This window comes from Pseudochaenichthys georgianus, chromosome 3, assembly GCF_902827115.2.
Source record: "Pseudochaenichthys georgianus chromosome 3, fPseGeo1.2, whole genome shotgun sequence".
In the NCBI taxonomy this organism is placed as follows: Eukaryota; Metazoa; Chordata; class Actinopteri; order Perciformes; family Channichthyidae; genus Pseudochaenichthys; species Pseudochaenichthys georgianus.
In genome coordinates this window covers 13914553-13938825 of record NC_047505.1, presented here as the reverse complement: position 1 = coordinate 13938825, position 24273 = coordinate 13914553, and the positions used below count along the sequence as shown (strand labels likewise).

Genomic DNA, 24273 nt, shown 5'->3' with positions numbered 1-24273 from the left:
GCAGGATATATCCCACATGTTAACAACTGCTTATTCATAGCTGAAGCGTACAAGCATCAGCAGGAGTTAAAAGCTAACGTATGGTTATAGAATAATAGAGAAATTGATAAACACATAACATCAAGATCAGACGGTATGGGGGCGCTACCTGTCGCAGGTCCATCAGTTCAGCAATCTCATCTTCAAAAACATTTCCCATCTTCACTGTAGTGCTCCAAGATGAAGTTCCTGTCAGAACACAAACACGCTTAACATCTCCATTCACTTGTTTATGGCCAGTTTTGGGGGAAGTGCTCTTGAGCTCAATAGTTGGACACTCTGTAACATGGTGAGAGCTACCATTCATCAGAGGTAGAAGTCAGACTGGTGCGTGATTATAGTCAACACGTCACAAAGCCTGCCCACATAACCAGAACAGGATGCACATTTCCAATCAAGACATTTATGAGAGTGCTTCCACGCCATGGGACATAGCTTTATGAGAACTCTTCTAGTCTTAATAACCGCTGACTCACCAAGGTAAACAAGACTGATCTTTTTATAGTCGGATAATTAAATTGAATATTTTCAAAGCATAAGTACAGGGCGCAGACAGTGTGACCCAAATACTTCAATTTACAGTATCTAAATCCTTATTGAAAACACTGCCTAACAACATGTTGCATGCACATGAGCAGTTTGCATTATCTTATCTGCATATATTGGTTTTATTGACAAGTTAGTGTGTTATGTTAGATACCCTTAAAAGATGATGTAACAGTTTAGCAGCATTATTCTGTCTCTTTTCTCCAAAAGTCATTGCAATGATCATGAAATGCCTGCATTAGACACAAGTATGCTTGTTAACTATGTATATACATGTACTGTAATAAAAGGGTGCTTATTCTGTACCTTGAAGAAAGTGGAGAAGTCGATGTCTTTCGTCTCCTTCAGACCTAGAGCAATGAGGGGGATGTTGGCGGTTTCCCTGTAAACAGAAAGATAGAAATACAGAGTTATCTAATGCTCGATTTAAAACTGTGGTTACCTTATTTATTATTGCCAAGAGTAATTGAACAAATCACAAATTACATATATTATATTAAATGCTGGCAACAAAGACAATAACTGCTGACAACACATGATACAGCAGGACTTGAAACAAAGGACAGTATGTATCTTAAAGTGAGTATAATGTATGCCAAACTGAAAGCATTCATAGGTTAGCATTGAAGAAAAGCGGACTCCAAGGTGTGGTACGAGATATGAAACAAGAAACTCCCTTTGACAACATACCAAGCATCGTTAGGAAAGTCACGACAGACTAGAAGTTCAACTTCTTCTGTGGGTTTATATCCCAGGAAGCAGGAACATAGTACAAATTAGCATACATTTTATAATCCTCAGTTTCCTGTAAAGCATTGAAAAGGCTCACTGTCTCATTGGTTAGGACGGATGTTCATCAAGTCTTACATCGGAAAGGATATCTTGCATATTAAAGCGTGGCCCGGATCTATGAGAATATATAGACGCCTTTTTATAATGATGTTTAAACTTTGAATTGAACCATTAAAAGGACGACTCATTTCAGCAACCAATGCAATGACCAAGCTTATTGACTTTTATAACAATGTTATATTTTCAATCCTTAACAATTAATATAAACCACTGTGTACTGTATTTCTTTTAAATGTCATTTCCACTGCAGCGGGATAGCCCTGTTTAAGCGTCCCTAAGCGTCCTCGCTCAGGCCTCGGGCTGCCTCGCTGGCCGTCCGAGGCCGTGGCGCATTTCCATTACGGCCTGTCCACACTACAGCGTCGACAGCTTCAATCTGCCCATTCACTTTGAATGGGGTGACGTCACGTTGCCTCGCTTTTTCGCTGAACTGAATTGTGGGTAGCATAGCGGTCCGTCTCCGCCGGAGTAGCCAGCGCCAGCCAATCAAATCCCGTTTCTGAAAATCTGACAGCTCAAGCCGTAGCCAATCAAACCGCGTCTAAGCTGGGAGAGATATCCCGCCGTTCATTTCTATATTTCAAAAGAAGATGGAGGAGAAACTAACTATCGCCGTAGCAAATCACCCGGTTTTGTATGACCAGACCCTCTTCACCTACCGGGATACAAACCGGAAGAAACAGCCATGGAGGGAGGTGGCAGAGACAGTGGGTGAAACTGGTAGGTTTTCGCCTGTTTGGGGAGTTTATATATATATATATATATATATTGCTCGCATAAAATCCCCGGGGTTTTTTGCTTTGTATGTCGGGGGTGGGAGATTCATGTGATTGGTTGTTGGTCACGTTGCTCGAATAAAATCCCCAAGCTCCAGACACGCCCAGCTCCAAGCTTTTTTTGAAGCTGTCGTGTGGACGCTCCGTAACTCAGTTACCGTTACTTTATGACAGTTTTACAGTTTAGGACCTGGGGTAGCAACGCAGTGTAGGCGGGGCGATCGGCTTCACATTTCGAGTTGTTCAGTCAAGCTCCCGCTGGATTTTATCATCACCAATGAGATGTAGGAACGTCGCCACCTCCTCGGTCGACCACGGTGTGCTTCTCTTTGACGTTACCATTTTTGTAGCTCCTCCGTTTACAAAAATGCGGCGTATAAAAAATGCTGCAAGCTTGCTTCTAGATATATATATGCGACGCTAGGATGATCTCGCGCGGCGATCTTGTGACGATTCTCTTTGACCAATCAGCAGTCGAGAGTGTTGACGTCACTAGTTCAGCCCTGGCCTGGCCTGATAGAACCACGATTTTTATGGGGCCGGAAAAAGAGGGGAAAAAGTACCCGCTAGCCGGCGCTGCGCTATATAGAAAGGCCACCAAAAACTGGCCTGGTCGCTTGAGGACAATTAAGGACGCTTAAACGGGGCTACCCGCTGCAGTGGAAATGCGCCATTGACTATCTGAACAGCCAAAGTGATGACACAAGAAAAGATAAAGATATCAGCACCACAGGACGCTGCGTTCACTGTGCTACACAGTGAGATAGTGTGGAAAGAATCATTTGCCGTGTCTATCATCTGAGATTACGTTGGAGAGACGAAACTCTCCGCTCTTAAAACTGGTTGCCTGATCTAATACACCATATAGCGAAGGGGGAATGGTGTGAAATGATCACTCATTAATATGTTTAACTGGATTTAAATATACAAATAATCTTCTTCTTAAATTAGTAGACTTGAATGAATGCAATCATACTACCAAGTATGTGTTGCTAACCAAACATATCGTTTTCCCCAACTGCTTCCAGTTTTCATGCTAAGCCAACAGTGTCTCGGCTCGAGCTCAATATTTAGTTGGCGACATATTAAGTGTATACATCTTTTCTTATGTTAATACAAGCAAGGAAATCAAATAAGCACACTTCCCAAATGATGCAACCTTTTTATACCTGTGTCTACTGAGTGAAAGAGCCCAGGTTGTCGAATGGATAGCTATAGGCCTAAATCGTCAGTTTAATGTGAAACAAAACAAAATGATGTTTACAATATGTATATGCTGACTGTATGACTCAGCATACTTTTGAGATTTAGTAAAGAATTATGGCAATGGTCAACTGTTCCTGTCTTGCACACTGGCACTTGTTACAATGGTGAGAAGGTGTGTGTGTGATGTGTGTGTGTTGTGTGTGTGTGTGTCGTGTGTGTGTGTGGTGTGTGTGTGTGTGTGTGTGTGTGTGTGTGTGTGTGTGTTTGTGTGTGTGTGTAGTGATCTTGAGAGAGGCTTTTAAACATTTCAGATTCCCTGCAGAACAGATACCCTCATCCCCCACGGCCAAACCAGAGAGAAGCCCGCAGTGATCTCATCTCCAAGTACTAATGGATTACACTGCAGCCTCTATCTGGCTCCGTCACTGTTACTGATGAATGAGGGTTTCAGGGATCCACAGAGCCAGAGCGCCAGTGGAATGCCTGCTTATCATCAAGTGATGAATGAGTGTGAGGATTAGTTTTTTCAACTTTGCGGTTTTGACATCTTGTGCAATGAGAAAGGCTGCACAAAATGTTTTGATGGAAAGAACCCTGATTACAACAGTTTGGGTCACACTGCATCATGGTGCTGGACGTGCTTCCTGCCCTCATTGGAAGTCGGTTTCGAGTAACAAAATGCCTCGTGAATTCAGATGCAACCCAAGCTGGTTTTTAAAAAGAGCAGTTTATTTTGTAACACCTCATTTTCCTGCTTAAAGCAGGGGGAGGGATTTGTGTTTTTTCATAGACTCGGTCTGATGCGCAGCAGGTTATATTTCCTCAGCTCTGATAACGAGCTGAACCTGCTTTCCATCTGTCAGGAGCAAAGACTTCCAGCTTCATACGACCAGAAAGCATTACAGCTGAGATCAGAAGGGGAAGGTGAACCCGCTGTTTTATGGCACCCTCTGTTGACTTTTTAGTGGGTTCAAGTAATGAAAGGTTAACCGCCTGCTCTGGCGAAGAAGAGAGGAAAGAGTTGTTTGTGTTAGTAAAGCAGGGCCAATGATTTATAAACAGAGCGATGTGAGGCTTAACGCTACTCGGAGACATAGGGGCCCCATTCACCTTTTTGAAATCCTCCTACAGCACCATCTGCCTAATCTGGACTTCCCCCTCTATGAAGATTTAACTTAAGTGTAGACTTTCACAGGTAACAAAGCTGCTGCTGCTGCTGGTGTGATCCTTGCACTGTACATATTGTTGTTATTTATATGTTACATTAAAATAAAAGACAACCAAAAACATAAAAAAAAAGTTAACAAATACATTTTTTTTCTTTTAAATAAAGTTAAACCGGCTTCGTCTGTAAACCAAATGGTAATCCTGGCATTGAACATACTATTGTTATTTGTTTAAACATCTGTATTTCCATGTTTAACAACAGACAAAACAGCCTAGTCATTTTTACATTACACATAAAGTAAAAAAAGTTACAGAAAATAAATACAAAAATATATTAAAATAAAACACGCTAAAATCAAAGATAAAAAGGGCTTAATAACATTTAAAAGAAATACAGTGGAAATGACATTTCCACTGCAGCGGGATAGTCATCTCAGTTAGCTGTCCAACATTACATTACAAAGACGAATTGAACAAACACAAATCCTAGTACACGCAGGAAACATGTGGGTACTATGAGTGACACTTAAGGAATATCTCATACATTTATATTAGAAGGCAAAATGTTCAACAGTGTTAGTGATAAGATGTCCAGAATACAGTGAGTTACTGCTATTTTTCTAATGGGGTGGTTCAAGGAGGTCACTAACATTATGTACAGCATGTACTGCACCAGTAATTGATGTACTTTCTGTTATGCATTACCCCATGCCAAAACCAGCTGAATCTGGTTTGAGTGAGAAATAACCACAGAGGAAGGCGGTGAGAAAAGGGTAGAAAGGCGAGGAGAAGTTTTTTGTTTCCGTGCTTGACACTGAGGTTGTATTTCAGGCTGGTAGGAGGAGGCTAACTCTCCATTGTGGACATCCCACTGAAAAACACTTTCTCAACATATCCAATATTCCTGTGTTACCTGTACACCAGTATGTATGACCTTTTTGTCAATCTGGTGGTGTGAACACTCATTTTCGGACACACAATGTTGGACAGATGACGGTAGTTTCCCAGAAGGCTTATTGTCTGTGGAGGGAGCAGGTGTTTCTCTGAGAGCCTGGCAAGAAGGCTGAGTGTTCCCACACTTGAGATGCTCTCATCCCATGTGACGGAGAACAAGGCCTAATGATTGTACCAAGCTGTAGCTGTTGAATTTGAAAGATTTTAATGTATATATTTTTTTAAACTAATAGTCTATTCTATGGGGTTTTGTAGGAGGTTGTTTTGTAGGAGGTTGTTTTTGTTTTTTTGTCAGGACTAAATACATTTATTTAGACATATTTTGGTGTCTAATTGTTGACTGATAATAGTTTTCTGTTTTATTTAAGTGAATGTTGTTTTTTTAGTACCATTAATGATATTGTTTGTATTTAAAATAATACCACATAATGGAATCAGGGAGAAGCAAACGGGGTGTGCCAAGGAAAGTGAGTGTTTTAACAAGAAACCCCTAACTAGGTCTGGAGCTCATTAAATGTTTTTGGAATGAAAAATCACTCACACGTTTTCTTTCAATGACCCTCTAACAGGTTACCACAGTTACCACCATACAACACCCCATCTCTCACAATCCTCAACCATCTCCCTACCTTTCTCTTCATTTTGTTGTGATTTGTTGTCATGGGCAACCTGGCATCCTCTACCGAAGTGTGTGTGTATCGTATGTGTATGCATTCTCGTGTGTGTGTGTGTGTGTGTGCGTGCGTGCGTGCGTGCTTGTGTGTTGGCAGATGGTTCATTGAGGTCTTAAGTGTTTTTATTAAAAAGCCGCCTGTCCGCAGACATGCTTCAATCATAGCTTTGTTAAATCAGCAAGAATAACACTATCTTTAGATTATTTATTTTTAAAAGGGTCTTATCAAAGGGTTACGTTTAATACTTGATTGGTCAATTACGATATTGGACAGTTATTTCTGCATCTAACCTTATTTGATTTGTGTCTTTACCATGTAATAAGAAGGATAATGTAAAGTGAGTTTTTTTGACATTATGTTTGTTTATATGAAAAGAAGCCGATACCATATTTGATCACCTTTAATGATTACGCTTCACACTAAAACATTTGATATGTAGCGAATGGAAAACTTGTATTTGGCCTAGAGTTTATCATATTGTCGTTTCTCAAATCGAGACAAAGCCACTGAAGTGCTAGCTTTCTGTCAACCGAGTGCTTTTATTTACAAAGCACCAAAGTGAGCTTTAAAGCTCAGTGTCAGTCAGTGGGTTGGACGTTAATTACAGCACAGACAGGCGCCAATCTTCAGATATCTGTCAACACTTCAATAGACCTTTAGATTTCCAAATCACTGTCATAAAGTCCACACACACACACACACACACACACACACACACACACACACACACACACACACACACACACACACACACACACACACACACACACACACACCACACACAACACACACACACACACACACACACACACACACACACACACACACACACACACACACACACACACACACACACACACACACACACACACACACACACACACACACACACACACACACACACACACACACACAGAGAGCGCAGCTTTGAACTCTATGCTAATCTTAGTTTGCATACAAGTTCAGTTCCTAGCTTCCTTGTTGCATTGTCTCTCAGAAACCAGCCGGTCCAGTTCCCCAACAACAAACTCTTCCACTTTGTCTTGGTGTTTTTCTTTGTGTCGCGCTCTTCCTCCATACGCCCATTTTGTCGTCTCCTCTGTCATCATGCCTCTTTCATCTCCAAGAGTGCATGATGACTTAACCACATGGCATCAGAGCCAGATCACTCTCTTGTTGGCTGCCAATCAAAACTGTGTCTGTGTTTGTAATCTAAACCTCAGAGGTTTGAGGTTTAGGTTTCCAGATGAAGGACTTTGCATGACTTGAACAGTCCTTTTTTGAGAGTTTAGTAAATTAAAATCAGCTCAAGATTCAGGCCAGGGTCGTTTGTTTCTAAACTGGAAAGCTCTGGCTGCATTTTAACACGCAATTCCTTCCATAGCCTCATGACAGGCAGTTGGCATTAAAGTTAACCTTTAATTAATCGGAAAAAATGCCTGCGGATGCATTGCTACTGACTACAAAAGCGCAGCATTTGAGTTGATGAGGAAAGTTTGAAATAGCTGTGTGGGTAACAAACAAACCTGCACAATGAGTTGCAGCCTCAAGAGAGCTTATTTTATGGTTGCTTTAAAACTCCATTTCATCAATTCCCTTATGAGATCCTGTTTGGCATGTGTAGAAACTTCTGTGCTGCTACGCCTATACAACTTTTATTAATATTGCTTGTAACAAAGTAGTTCATCTATAGAGGAGCAGGAATGACCTTACAACCACAAATGAGCATTTTCTTTCCTTGTCAGTGTTTTTTTGTATTACTTTTTCTTGAAGGCCTGAAATAAAGTCTGTGGTAAACACAAGCTTATGAGATTTTCCAGTTTTGTTCTATGACATAAAATATGTCAATAAACACGGTGAATGTCTGATGCATTTATGTGTTTTAAAAAAGGTGATTGGTAACAAGTGGCTAAATGAGACTGCTTCAGCACGCCAAACTAATTAGCCTTTAGCTTAGCGGTGGTGATGCTTTTTCAGTTCTGGTGATTGCATTTACCTTTCAACCATGTGTGTGTGTGTTTGCTACAGATCTATTGTATTGCAATATTCCAAAACTCACTGTAAAAACCCCATTGTCTTTTATCAAGGGAGCTCTTGTAATGCTAACTTTCTATTCTATTGCACTGGCGGAGGCATTAGTAGAATCAGTAGTAATTGACTTACTGGGTGTTCTGGTAGACCTCCACCGAGCTGTTGAGTCCTTCCAGCTGTCCCATCAGCAGCTGCAGGTTGGAGTTGACGTAGCTCAGCTCCAACAGAACCATCTCTTTGACCTTGTTGTTAGATGTAGCCCTGCACAAGGGAGAGATTTGAGGAAGACAGAATATGAAAAATTGGGATTAAAAAATTGGTTATGAAACTTAAAATAAAGAGCAGAAGTGATCAGCCTTGTTTTATCCACTTTGACATAGCCAAAAGTTTCCTGCAGCTGATTATTAAAACATTGTGCTTCCCATGGTATTCCTAACCACAGATGTGCGTCACTTTGCCCTGCTGTGCACTTGATTTACTCCCCAGCACACTACAGCTCCATCAAGAAGTGTGACTCACAGCTGCAATCCGTGTGTATTTAATCAGCGTATTACCATGGTGAAATCAAGAGAACTGTGACATTAAGTTTGAAAAGACTCCTGCAAACGCACCACTTCAAAATATAAGTTAATGAAAAGAGTGAGTGAGTGAGTGAGTGAGTGAGTGAGTGAGTGAGTGAGTGAGTGAGTGAGTGAGTGAGTGAGTGAGTGAGTGAGTGAGTGAGTGTGTGTGTCAAGGGGAAATGGCTCACTGCACAACAGAGATAAGATTGTGTGTGTTGTCAAGTGACGGGTTTATGTGAATCATAGCAATCAGAGAAAAAGGGAATGGATCGTTTGTAAAGCTGATTTTATAATGCATTGTCAGTTTGTGAACACACACACAGCTCAGTGCTCTCACAGTATCCTTATCTCTGTTTCACAGGGAATCCTAACCCAATCTCTGGTGTGTCTAATGGGAGACATTAGCTAAATATATGTGCATGCACAAAACCCAAACTCCTGTCCGGAGATGTGTCACTGTCACCTGATCTTTCTCTCTACCCTGTCATTACACAGGAAGTGACTCTTAACAACAAAGGTGAGATGTGAAGAAGCCACTGGCAGGCTGAAGTCAAGTTCATATTTCAGTTTAAAAGGGCAGAAATTAGATGGCATGGTTTAACCAAGAGTCTTTGAAGGCTAAATAAAAATTAATAATCTTTTATTTTTCATTATCAAGGTGACAACTTCATCAAATGTGTAACACATGTGGAAAAGGGGACTTTGGGGTTTTACTGTTTGCAGCCGTTTACATGGACACAAACCTTAAAAGAAACACACTGTAGGAAAGGGAAACCCAGGGAAAAAGCCTTAAAAATATATTAGTAATTATACTGTGTAATGAAGCATGTCTTCTTAACACTTTTCAGGAGTCTATCCAACAGTTTGATCTTCAAAACTGGTGCGCCGCTCTTTGGTCTTGATTAATGCTCTCAATTACTGCCTGTAGTTTTTCTCTCCATAAACTCTTATGTTATGATCATAATGACATCACTTCCTGTTGGCGCGCTGAAGGGTTTTTGAGGAGGCCTGGCCTGGGGAATCCATCATGATGGAGGAGGTGGATGTGCTGTAGTTTGGCCAGTTCGCCAGTTCGCCAGCCCAGAGGCTGTTATTAATATCTCATCTAATATCTAATATCATCCCACAGAGCGTGGGAATGGGACAGTAACCAGCAAATGTGGTATTAACCAAAGTTCCCTCATCCTCTTTTCTGGAAAAGCAGTTTTTCTGGCAGATTGATAGTAAGTTGTGTATTTGTCCTCGAAGCCTAAAATATCTGATAGTAATAGGCGTTGACCAAGATTATTACCCTATATTATTTAAAGCTTTAAAGGGCACTCCCCCTATTTTAGACTTTACGTTCAGTTTACTCCTGGAGAGGTTTGCTATGCAGCCTGGGGGACAGAGTTGTATACCGTCTTCTGTAGCTTTCTAAAGTTTAAAAAAAACCTTAACCAGTAACCAGTGAACATCTGTTGGGTTACAAAACAGGAAACAGCTTGACCAGTAATTGGGACTCAAAGTGAGAAAATCCTGGCCACTGTTTTTGTTAAATAGAAGTGCAACACTAAAATCACTTAAAGGTGGGGGTATGTAATTCACTTCAGAAACACTTCTTGTTATATTCCATGGAATGCTCTTAACATCCCGATAGCAATGAATATATGAAGTGCTTTGACAGTAAATGCATAACAAAATGTCATCTGTGGAAGCCGTAGTACTGTAAAAAGCACGACCAATCATTTTAGCCGGCCCGGCTAAAGTAACTGGATGGCCTACCTGCCTGTCAGCCTTCCATCTGTGCACAAACTTATCTCGTGCCCTCATTGGTCATGTGCGCGTTCGTGTGTGTTGGAGGAGGGGCTCTGTAAGGAAGTGGCACCTTGTTTCCGGTTGTTTTTTTTCAAATTCTAGCGCACTGGAGCTGGTTTCTCCAAAATGACTTACCCCACCTTTAATTACTCTTTTAAAGCACTGCATAGGGGTGTTTACTTTGCATTTCTGTTGTTGTAAACCTGTCAGTGTTTTTCTCTCTTCCATTATCACTTTTAAGAGAAGTGAGGAAAGATAAGAGGTGAAGAGAAGAGAAATGGAAAAAAATAGAAGAGAAGGGAAGAACTGGTTTGACTAAAGTGACTCCACCTGTTGCTGATAGAGAAAGGAATGCAGAAAAAGAGAAAACGAGAAAAAAGGTTGACGATAACAATGAGGAGTTGGGTTACATGGGCCATAAATACAAACTCTTTAATACGACCTATTTACGCTGCTATTTTGTCATATACTTGGCACAAGCTCCATGAAAAGGTTCTGGAATATTTGGATAATTGTCGATGTGGTGGATCCAACACACGTGGATGTCCAAACAGGTGAGATCGCCATGACAACCAGATGGAAGATCACGGATATAAACTGCAGTCTGGCATATGATTTAAAAAATAAAGCTAGGAGCATACCTGCGACTCAAAAATGCACCCAGTCTGTTCTCTGGGCTGCAGCTGGGCTGGAGAGGACACTTGCACAAACACACACTCACAAAAATACACAGTCCATTTGCCCCTGGCCTTGGCTGGGCAGACCATGTGAAGTACTGGAGGAATGTGGGGGCTTCTGAGGCTGACAGTAGGCTTAGACAGGCCTAATGCACGCACGCGCACACACACACACACACACAGACATATCCTCCCTCACCAGACTTACACAAACGGAAAGAGAGCTGAATCTACAGGAGAATGTAAGGCTCATTGCACTGTGGTACCTTTTGTTTTTTCAGACTAAAGCCTCAGTGAAGGCACAACAAGACACCTTTTTTCAATAGAAGCCCCTTTAGAAAATAACGGTTTTCTGTTTTGTTTTTTTCCGTGTTATATAGGTTTTTGTGCATGTAGATGGTTTGCAAAGGCTCTATGCTGTTATCACATATTCTGGGGGTTATTTTTTATTTTATTTATTTGCAATTCATGTGCAATGCATTGTTTACATGCTGCTGTGAATAAAATAATCCAAAATATATAACATATAATCTAATTTTACAAAAACATGTAAAACCCACAGCTATCCGATGCGCCTGGCAACAGCACACATTAGCACACATCTTTTTGAATCTCCAAGAACGATCTCCTGAAATATGATAGCCTTACATAACACCAAAACAAATGTGTGATGATAACCAACATGTCAGCTCTTCAGAGGAAACCAAAACCTTGGTCTACAATTGCACACTGGGGAAAAAACTGCACGTGTCTAAATATGACACTAACAGGACAAAGTATTTATGGAAATCACCTCTGTTCTGTAAAGTTCATCTGAAGCATTGGCCTGAAGAGTGAGAATAACAAGAACCGTAAGAGAGGTACACGCTGCACTGTTGGTCAAGAGCAACTGTGCAAACATGCACATTACTTTTGACTGGTGGAGCAGAGCTAAGGGTTAAGGTTTACAATCATACTAACCAGTGTGTTTTACCTTTAGGCAAGGTTGTATGTTAATATATAGAAAACATCATTGACCAAAATAGCTTTTTCTTTTAGGAGAAGCCCCAGAGCCAAAATAAAAAGTTTCATGGTGTATGAGAGGACAGTAAACGTCCTCATTTGTCTCTGTTGCATTGTACCTGCTGAGTAATCTGATCTCAAATCAGTCCTTCTATCCTGCAGGAACAGGTTTTTCAGCAGGAAGGAGAAATGTCTCTGTTATTTTATAATCCTATGGAAGGGACATGCATTTTGTCTGAGACCAGTGCACTGCTGGTACAATAAGCACCATGTCACAAACCATGCTCAGAAAGATGTTAACAATCATAACCCACTAAGTTCACCATCACCTTTGTGAAGATAATCAATAATATGTTGACGAATACTTTTACAAAACTGTATTTATGTTGATATAAATGTTAAATGTTATAGTGCAACATTGTTCACAATATTGTTATGCCATTTCATTTACACGTAATTGGACATTTAACATTAAGATCAATTGTTTACATAAATATATTTATTTTAATTTATTACAAATCCTTATTTTAAACTTCTTACATTTGTATACATATTTTTATCTGAAATGTATTCAATCTCAAAACAAAATCCAATTTCTCCAGGAATAAATCAAGTATTCTGATTTCCTAAACCACAAAACACAGATCTGTGTTTTCATGGTTCATGGAATGCTCTTCTTCGAGGTGTTGCCTAATGCCGTCTGTCCCCGGTGTCGTTTGAAGTATCTTAAGAATTCATGACAGAACAAAGAAGGACACCAAACCAATGTGTCCCAACATCAACAGACCCACTGAAGTTTACTAGAGGTCACAAATACCTACTAGCAATGCGTTTAAATAAATAACAACGGATGAATGGCGTGAGAGATAAGCAGACACAGATATACAGATACGTGCATGTATTATCTGTCATCATTTGAGGTCTTACTTCAGCAGGTTCTCAGCTCCAGCCCTCATCCTCATCTGTTTGATGATCTGCTGGTTCACAGTCGCTCGTCTGTTCTGCAGTTTGCTCCGTCCGGTCGCTGCAAACGGGTTGCAACCCTGAGGCAAGGAGAAGAGGGAACACAGGTCAGCAGGAGATCAAATCCTGGGTGAATACGTTTTCAAAAACATGGGCATCGGGAAAAATGTGCAAACTGCAAGAAGAAGTAGGACCAATTGCAACCATCATTTGTAGAGATGTCCCGATCCGATCACGTGATCGGGGATCAGAGCCGATCAAAAGAAAAAAAATCGGGGATTGGGATTTTTTTTTATAAAATATTTGTATTATTTTATTTAATGTTACAAAACAAAAATGACCATGTTCACGTCTTAAAGTCATCCTGAGGCCTTAGTTTTGGTTTAAAATTACACAACAGCATGTATGTGTTGCTTCTTTTGGGCTTGTTTTCATAGACCTGGTTGCTTATTCTCTCAAATCTGGCAACAGAGTGGGCGCAGTGTCTAATAGTAGCAGTAAGCTAACGAGAGGCTACGTTCAGCTGGTGACTCGGGAGTCGGGACAAAGAAATGTCAGGAGTTTGGAAGTATTATTAAATTAGAAAGTGAAGGCTGTGTAACAGCCAGATGCAATGTTTGCAAGGCGGAGACATTTAAAAGGAAAGAGAAACTGCCCCAGAACAGTGAAAAGGCAAAAAAAATAACAATTCATCGCATTGGATGACCAGCCGTTATCAGTTACCTTTTTTTTCTCTTAATGCATTGCATAAAGATCGGAAAAAAATCGGTATCGGCAGATTGTCAAAATCAAATGATCGGAAGCAAAAAAAGGTGATCGGGACATCCCTAATCATTTGGTTAATAACATAAAATAAATCAAGTCACTCAAACTCAGTATGTATCTTTATTTGAATATTCCAAGTCTCTCCCAAACGTTTATCTTCTTTGTTAAAGGTGGGGTAGGTCATTTTGGAGAAACCAGCTCGAGTGCGATAGAATTTGAAAATACACAGCCGGAAAAAATCTGCCACTTCCTTACAGAGCCCCTCCTCCAACACACACGAACGCACACATGACCAATGAGGGCACGAGATAAATGTGTGCACAGATGGAAGGCATGGAGTTTTCCTGCTTTTCTCAGATGTATATACTATTAAAGTGAATATCTTTGGGTTTGTGACTGACCAAAAAATACTTTTAAGGAAGCAGATGTGGCTCCAAGGTGTAAAATGATCATTGGTTACATCCCCAGTCCCTGTAGTCAACATGTAGAAGTGTCCTGAACCCCATATTGCTTCCCTAAGTCTAGGTTACTGAAGTGTATGTAAGTCGAACCCTCGTTCAGAGAGTTTAGTCAGGGCCAAAACTGACCATCTTCACTGGTTTGTTCTAAAAATGTTAACCCAGATTCATCCATTAGCTATTTCCTCTAAATGACGAGGCAGCATTTGCTTTAAACATTCCCTTGTCATCACCATTAAAATTAAATGATGTCAATGTTTATCCATCAAGACCAGTTGGGTGTGGGAGAAGCTGCACCTTGTTCAATCAAACACACGTGCTCTCACTCTGTGTATGTTGCCGCACTGTGTGTCCTTGTCCCAAACACAAGTGTCCCAGCCTCACTAAGTCAACAGGCTGTCACTCACCAGCACAGATAAAGTGGCCTTCGACATTCATACGGACTGACTCACAGCAGAGGTGCGGTTTGCAATGTATTACAATGGAAACAACCAGCATGAAGCACAGAAACCTATTAGCTTAGAATAACCAGTTAGTTTACAGTCCACAACTCATTTTCATCAAATTCATTTTTCTGACTAAGTATGAGGTCAGCAGTACATGATTCAATTTGTAGATAACGTCAGAAGTCAACAAAAATACAGGTAACAACATTCCTGTGAGCAGAGATGACACAGAGCTACAAAGTCAATCACATGGCAATTCCTCATATGTCCATCTCAAGGAGCAATTCACCTTTAGCCTCCTTCACTGGCTGCCCGAATCCGCTCCAAGACACCGATACTGGCCTCCTGGATGTAAACGGATCCGGTCCATTCTACATCCAGGACATGGTTTAATGTTACACCCCAGCACGTGCATCAGCCAATCGCTCGCTATTCCCTCAATACCAATGGGTCCCAGATACCCCTTAACAAAAACAAGCGTTGTGGAACGAGCCCCCCATTGATATTAGGCATGTAGATAGTCTGCTACGGGAGATGTGTAGACTGACAGCCCACCTCTTTCCACTGCACCTTGGCCGACAAAAAACAATTAAAAAAACTCCAGGATTCTTTATTATCTACTATTTCATAGTAGAATGCCCTTATTGTATTTGTGAGTTACAAAGTGTGTTCCACATAACTGAAACATCCTATACTTTTGAATCCAGATCATTTGTATTGCATTTCTTTCCCGTCTCTCCACCCTTGTTTCCTGTATGCTTTCACACTGCTTACTGTCGATTGAAGAAGAAAATGCCACTATAATATTTAACAAATACAATTGCTGGTACGAGTAAGCAGTGACGGTGTCCTTCTGAAGTACATTTGTCAACATTTTAGGTAAAATGGTTGCAAAAAGAGTCACATTAGATGCTGTTTACACGAGAACGCAAACGGTTGTATCTGCTACTTTTCTCTTTCGTATAGCCCGTTCGTTCACGCGAGGCCGTAACGGAAACGGACCCCGCAAACGGGGGTCTTCTTCACGGCTTTTGGTGTATTTTGTGGCGGAAGTACAGCGCCACTTACAGGCCGGCATATGTACTACAGCGTCTCCAGCGCTTTCAAGAGGTCTCGTGTGAACGGAAGACTTTTTTGATATCGTATTCGGTTCGTTTGCGTTTCGTATGCGTTCCCGTGTAAATGGGGTCTTAAACTCAGCCTCTTCTCTACAACCACTCACTTGGGTGTTCCTGTACAAACACTTCAGTGACCTGCCAGTGTAATGATTAACCATTTACACAAATGAGAGGCTTGTTAGTTTCACAATAGAGACGTATCGAGGCTGCAAGATGCAGGAGCTATTCTTAGAATCACAGTAGGGTGTGGACTTATTGGAGTTTGTGTCACGTCATCATTACATCAGAAACCCAGGTGTATGTTTGAGTTAGACAACAAGAGAGAGGCTAGTGGTTGATAGTAACCATAGCAGTTTGTTTCTATTTTTAAATAAGTGGCACGCTATAAAAACGTCCACTCATACATTCCAAAGGAATGATCCTGGTACTACATACCAACACTATGCTTTCATTATTAAATCTTACAGTTATAGTAGTCCATAAAACTGATGGTTTGATACTACACCTCTACTTCTGGAAATCTGATGATATATATATTATGACTTTTGGATTGATTTGGAAATGGTTTACATCTGTGTAATTGTGCGATATATTCACATGACCTTAATATTGGTATGACAACCAACATTTTTGCCAACATGAAACCATGTTGTCGTTTTTGAGACTCTTTTCAATTCAAAAAATGTTCTGGGACAATATGTTGTCCATTAATATCGTTTCTCGTAAGAGGACAACATCGAGCTCTACATTCAAGTGGCACATGGAATTGAATAAATAGCTCTGGCTATGCCTCCACCTTGCTCATCGAACCACTCACTACCAACTCGCAACAAACAGTAAAGCCTGTCTCTAGCATACTAAACACTTAATTACAGAAAAACACAAAGACAGTCCTGTCTGTTATCATATCCATCAAACAGCCAATCATTCTGCTGTTGCATAACCGGGGCTTATTAAAGAACATGTAGAGCAATGGTTCATGGGATACTTGGATAATACAACTGGTGATTAAGACTGGCAACCGGCCAAGCAGAGGACACAGCCCACAACCACTTGGCAGCATTACGGACTTGTAATGATTTGTTCACTCTATAAACATACAGTGAATGTGCACAGTATCTCAATATTCACTCTAGTCCAATAACTGAGGAGGCACTTCACCATGCTCCAAAAGGAATGCGCTATATTGATTTCAATTAAAGGAATCTCAATATTTAGTGAAATACAGTCAATTTAATGACCCAACATTTGAGTCTAGGATTCTGGGGATGATACAGGATTTTATCACAGATCACAAACAAAACTTCTTTGATTGTGTTTTTAATTTACCAATGTTCATTAAAAACCTGCAATGTAAGGTTAATTATTTCTAGTACATTTTAGCGCCTTTTCAAATAGCTCACGGCATGTTTTCAAGATTATCGGGATAATATCTTGAAAAACAATGATCTAAGCAAGGATAATCGTGACATGACATTTTCATATCCTCCCATGCCTATAGCTGTTTTTTTGTCTTTTTTCTAATACAACCCTGCAAAGAGAATGACTGAGTGTTTCCAAGTTTAGAGAGCTTGTCTGGTTCCTGAACCAGGACACATGTTGTCAATTTGTGTCTGTGGTCTGGCTCAAGGACGGCCTCGGGACAGATGCTATGTCAATACTCTTGTTGGCCAAGGAGGATATGGAGACGAATCATGCCGAATCGGCTTTTTGTTCTGCCATCTTTCCATCCTGCAGTCGGACCTCAGCCTGCTGGAGATGACTGGGAAGCCAGCCGTGAACCACAACAGCTCCCTAGAGCATCAGCCTTGTAAAGGATTAAACCCGTTTTCACCCAGGAGAAAGTGGGGCACAGAAAATGGGAGCAAAGATTGTCTTTGGCCCAAGTTGGTTAAAATTGGACAGAAAAAGTTTCCAGATTGCAAATCTCTTTCATATGACAAAATGCCAACTCATTGCTTTGTGATTTCAACTGACGTGCAAGCCTTGTTTCTACATGAGAGTAGACTCTAGAGCAGGGGTGGGGAACCTCCAGCCTCCGTATACGGTCCGCGAGACCCTTTGATATGGCCCTTGAGGTAATTTATAAACACACAAGGTCAGGGTCCTTGAACAAAACACGAGCCTAACGTGTCATCACGTGGTATATGTCTGGTCTGACAGGGGTGCAGTTCTGACGGAGAGCACCGGAACACCGCTCCGCCACTTCAGAAATTGCAGTACCCATAAAGAGCCGTTCACATGCCGCAGTTTTTGCGTGGCTATGTCTTTAGTTGTGAGCCCAGTGGCGATCTGTTCATCTGTCATACTGATTATACAGTCAATAACTTTCTTGTTATTAGCATCTGGTTAGCTAGCTATGCTAACGAATATAAGAAGCTTTTTCTACAACCAGTGAGGTAAAGGCACATCTTTATATGATCATTATAGTTATAAAAAAAATAAGAGAATAAAGTAAACAGGTATAAAATACTATATGACAGTAAAACAAAGTTATTATTAATAAACAAGATGTAATGTAATAGTTTAAAAAGGAGTGATTTGTAAAATATCCATAAAGAAAAAGTAAATCTGCATACAGTTCTGTTTGATAGATCTCTTAATGTTGCTCTCAAAGTGCACCAGATTAATTAAACATTTTAAAAAAAATGCCATAACCGTGCACGTGCATGCATGCGCGAGTCATGGTAAGATATCTGGATTAAGAGGTTGCTTTTTCTTTGCACAGCAGAAAAGAAAGGCGAAATGAATGGGCTGTGATTTTAGTTTTTTTAAGCAGAGGTTGAGGTCAATCATTTGTACGGCCCTCGGAGGATGTTGTAAAAATTGAAATGGCCCTTGAGAAGAAAAAGGTTCCCCACGCCTGATCAACAATGAGAAATGTATTAAGAGTGAGAACAAAGGGGGAAAATGTGCGTTACAGTAGCACAGTTTGTGATTGAGATATTAGTCTCTGCCGTCTCCCATCATGCCCTGTGGCAGTGCCCTGCCCTGGCTCCCACTGACCTGTATATAGACACAGGAAGTGCAGCACAAAGCCTAAATCCAGACAGCGTTCAGAAGGGGATTCGGGGGATTGAAAGACACAAAGGCACTATTCAGATGCCCATCTAAACTACACTGAACAAAAATATAAATGCAACACTTTGTTTTTGCTCCCATTTTTCATGAGATGAACTCAAAGATCTAAAACATTTTCTATATACACAAAATAACCATTTCTCTCAAATATTGTTCACAAATCTGAAAAAATCTGTGATAGTGAGCACTTCTCCTTTGCCGAGATAATCCATCCCACCTCACAGGTGTGGCATATCAAGATGCTGATTAGACAGGATGATTATTGCACAGGTGTGCCTTAGGCTGGCCACAATAAAAGGCCACTCTAAAATGTTCCGTTTTATCACACAGCACAATGCCACAGATGTCGCAAGTTTTGATGGAGCGTGCACTTGGCATGCTGACAGCAGGAATGTCCACCAGAGCTGTTGCCCGTGAATTGAATGTTCATTTCTCTACGATAAGCCGTCTCCAAAGGCGTTTCAGAGAATTTGGCAGTACATCCAACCGGCCTCACAACCGCAGACCATGTGTAACCACACCAGCCCAGGACCTCCACATCCAGCATGTTCACCTCCAAGATCGTCTGAGACCAGCCACTCGGACAGCTGCTGCAACAATCGGTTTGCATAACCAAAGAATTTCTGCACAAACTGTCAGAAACCGTCTCAGGGAAGCTCATCTGCATGCTCGTCGTCCTCATCGGGGTCTCGACCTGACTCCGGTTCGTCGTCGTAACCGACTTGAGTGGGCAAATGCTCACATTCGATGGCGTCTCGCACGTTGGAGAGGTGTTCTCTTCACGGATGAATCCCGGTTTTCACTGTTCAGGGCAGATGGCAGACAGCGTGTGTGGCGTCGTGTGGGTGAGCGGTTTTCTGATGTCAATGTTGTGAATCGAGTGGCCCGTGGTGGTGGGGTTATGGTATGGGCAGGCGTATGTTATGGACGACGAACACAGGTGCATTTTATTGATGGCATTGTGAATGCACAGAGATACCGTTGCGAGATCCTGAGGCCCATTGTTGTGCCATTCATCCACGACCATCACCTCATGTTGCCGCATGATAATGCACGGCCCCATGTTGCAAGGATCTGTACACAATTCCTGGAGGCTGAAATCATCCCAGTTCTTGCATGGCCAGCATACTCACCGGACTGTCACCCATTGAGCATGTTTAGGATTCTCTGGATCGGCGTATACGACAGCGTGTTCCAGTTCCTGCCAATATCCAGCAACTTCGCACAGCCATTGAAGAGGAGTGGACCAACATTCCACAGGCCACAATCAACAACCTGATCAACTCTATGCCAAGGAGATGTGTTGCACTGCGTGAGGCAAATGGTGGTCACACCAGAAACTGACTGGTTTTCGGACCCCCCCAATAAAGAAAAACTGAACATTTCAGAGTGGCCTTTTATTGTGGCCAGCCTAAGGCACACCTGTGCAATAGTCATGCTGTCTAATCAGCATCTGGATATGCCACACCTGTGAGGTGGGATGGATTATCTCGGCAAAGGAGAAGTGCTCACTATCACAGATTTTTTCAGATTTGTGAACAATATTTGAGAGAAATGGTTATTTTGTGTATATAGAAAATGTTTTAGATCTTTGAGTTCATCTCATGAAAAATGGGAGCAAAAACAAAAGTGTTGCATTTATATTTTTCTTCAGTGTAGCTTGTCTGTAAAAATACTCCGGTTGAGGACACTAGTACAAATACGAAGGAATGAGACATGGGCCGCAGACTGGGAACTCAGTAAAAACAGATTATCACTCAACCAATGCCAAGTGCTTCTCTCATTGCCTCAGACTAGACCAATTTACAACTCCTGAAAACGTTACAGTTGAAGGAACATGAAAACTGGTTAGAGAGGTTCCTCCTGGTCCCTTTTCAGTAAATGGTAATTACTTACATAATGATAGCTCGTCGTCAGCCTATTTACATGAGGAGTCAACTTCAACACAAACACTGGCAGGGAAAACTCTCCTCTTATCTGATCTATCAATTTAGATAACCTGGCATTTACATTGCAATCATTCAGCTGATGCTGTTATCCAGAGCACCTCCCAGGTGTGCAACTGTAAGATATGGTTAATCAATAAAAAGTTCAAAAGGGCTTTAGTGGCCTTACAGTGTTTCCTTAAAACACAACAGCTGTTTGTTGTGATTGTCTAAGGGCAGGAGGCTAATCTGACCTGAGTTTACCAGGCAAGCATATCAAAAGAGCCTCCTACTAACTGTCAACCTCACACCTTTGACAACCTAATTATGGGATGTTTGGTCACTGGCCTTTTCAGTTTCTGGCTATCAGTAACTGCAGGAGATATAGCTATTCTCGGACACGCGCGCGCACACGCACACTTGAAGCTGACAGGGCTGAGGTTTCTGCTGCTGCTGGTGAGTGACACATCAGTTTCTGGAGTATTGTGCTAAATACTCAACTACATTTCAACTTTATTTTAAATTGTGTCCATTTGGTATTTTATATTTATTTATATTTAAATTTAGATTACTGATTGTATTTAATACATTGTAAAAACATGGTTTCGGCTCTCGTCAGTTCCTAACCCAAAGTATAAAGAATGTGATAACAAAGGTAGGATAACTTGTATAGAGCACAACGACAAGCAGAGGCGGAAGAAGTAGGCTACCCATTTACTTAAGTAAAAGTTAAATTACCAAAGTGTATGAATACTTTGTTACAAGTATTCAAACTGTTAGTCAAATAAAAGTACAAAAGTATTGTCATCTAAATATACTTAAAGTACCAAATAGTAATTATTGATGTATTCATGTGTTTATCAAGCTGGTAGTGGGTAAATGTAGTGGAGTAAAAGTACAATATTTACCCCTGAATTGTTGTGGAGTAGAAGTAAAAAGTAACATAAAATGGAAAAACTCTCTTTACAGAGAGAAGTAAAGTACAAGTAACTCAGAATTGTACTTACGTACATTAGGCCTACTTGAGTAAATGTACGTAGGCTAGTTACTTTACACCACTGGCGACCAGTAACGTTATTAACGGCAGTGAGAAAAAAAACATTATAGTTGTGTTTTGAGGGCTTTGTTAGATTCCATGTGTATGCTAGCAATGCATTGAGATAGTAGCTGAACATATAAAATGGTAATGGCTCTAGTTAAATCGTAAACATGTTAGAAACAATAAGCTTATGGCATTATTGACATGTTTTACATTTTAAACTGTAACATGTGCGGAGGCATCTCCCTGTCAGTGAAGCCTTCATGACGTAGACGGTTATATTACGCTACAAAGTGAAGTGACTCGACACAAAACTCACCTTTTTGAAGTAACTGCCGTCACCCCCGCTGTCTTTAATGCCATTTGGTAAAAGAGTGTCCGTCATCCTGAAGATTCTCTGACTCCGAAACTTTCCGAGGAAAAACAAGAAAATTAAAGTGTATTTGAAGCAGAAGGCTGTAGTTCAACAGGTGGGTGTCCTCTCTCCTCCGACGTGTGTCTGCTCTCACTCGGCTTCGCCGGCTGGAGACTTCTCCAGCAGAAACTCCGCCCAAAGGAGACAGACTGGGTGGTGCGTTCACAGCCCCCAAAACTCACCGGACAGCACCTGTGTCGTTCATGTAATTAAGGCTAACCTAACGCTCTGGCAGAATACGTAAAACATGGCGCTGGTAAAACAGTTAGAAATAAAAAGAACCAGTTTGCTTCCACTTTGTTTCTCACTAATGCACAATTAATATACATGTCACCAAGATTTCAATCTGGTTTACAGGAGCTGCACGCACCACCTGCTGAGTCGGCTGGCCCTAATACTAGTAAACAGATTGGTGTAAAGGCTACTGGATTTGTAAAAATCTGTAATGTTATTTACTTAATCTTATAATTAGAATGGTAATTTCAAAAGTAAAAAGCAAGACAACTACCAATTCACTCAGATAAAAACGTAGATAAGGCTACAGAAAAATAATTAACTTTAACTTAGGTTCATGATAATATTATTAATAATAATAATAACATTTTAAAAATATTAATATTTTATCTTAGTTTTCATTATTTATTAGTTTCTATCCCATTTTAACGACCCTTTTACATTTTTGCTACATTTGTTTCTTTTGTTGGAAAGTTGAAATAAAGTGAATAAGTATTATATATTTAATAAATGTCCTACACCGGTGTGGTAACTGGCAGTTGCAGCTCCCTGTTGACCTGTTGACAAAGTAATGTAGCTACAGTATCAGTGCTGTAAGTTTAAAAATAATTAAATATCCATTATATAATATAATCAAGCAAATACACTGACAAGGGATTTCCCAGCAAAAGTAGCACAGCACTTATTTATGAATTTTTTGAAAAATGTCTAGGTACTTTGCATAGACGTGACAGTTATACAAAAATAATGCAAATGGTTCTTCTATTTAAAACCACAAGGAATCTCGTGGTATAGCATCAAACCTGTCTCTCCAGCTTTCTGCACTCTGACATTGCAGTACTATTCCAGGTAATTGTATTATGTAAATAAATACCATATCCATATCCTCAAAAATATATAACTTGGAGATGTATGCATGGAGGATGAACACAAAAGGTAGTAGGTGGACACCTAAGCTAACTTCAATAATAGTAAGTGCTTGTTTAGGGTACATGGGCGGCGCCAGGATTTTTTTGCTGCAGTAGCTTTGCAGTTGCTATATGACAGCACGGCGTTGCTAGTACATTTTCAAAATAAATAAACAAACAATACCAGTGGGCCAAGCACAAGCCTGTTCATATTGTAGCGTTCACCGCTATTCAAGATCATAGCATCACTCGAGCCTTCAATGTCGAAAACGTTCTCTTTATTGTTTGGTATTGACGGCCACAGCCACGCCTTACAGAAACAATCAATAGTATAACAATCATTATGACTTTTCCTCACACTCGAACACAACTCCTACCGTCTCGTACTCCCTCCACACACACCGGAAAAAGCACACACACACCTGGATGGGGCGGTCTCTCCCTAACTCCCACCAACAACATTGCCTAAATAACTTTACAAATGTACTAAAACTGTGCACATCTGATAACTGAAATAACTAGGACACGCTACAATATTATCCTTAATATTTACATTAACAACATTCCTTTGACACTTATAACATTACTTTGCAAGGTAAGCACAACCAAAATAAGTTTCTAAAAGCCGAATTTGAACACT

The 24273-nt window shown here is 40.7% G+C and overlaps 1 protein-coding gene across 1 annotated transcript in view; it reads right to left on the bottom strand.

Annotated features, from left to right (window-relative positions):
* rhpn2 (rhophilin, Rho GTPase binding protein 2) overlaps positions 1-22606 on the bottom strand; it is a 36835-nt gene extending 14229 nt beyond the window's left edge. Inside the window, 6 exon segments of the mRNA XM_034112405.1 lie at positions 149-196; positions 198-226; positions 891-967; positions 8378-8506; positions 13209-13324; positions 22396-22606. Coding sequence (XP_033968296.1) covers positions 149-196; positions 198-226; positions 891-967; positions 8378-8506; positions 13209-13324; positions 22396-22461 — 465 coding nt within the window. The 5' untranslated portion in view covers positions 22462-22606.
* Positions 22607-24273: the final 1667 nt, after the last annotated feature.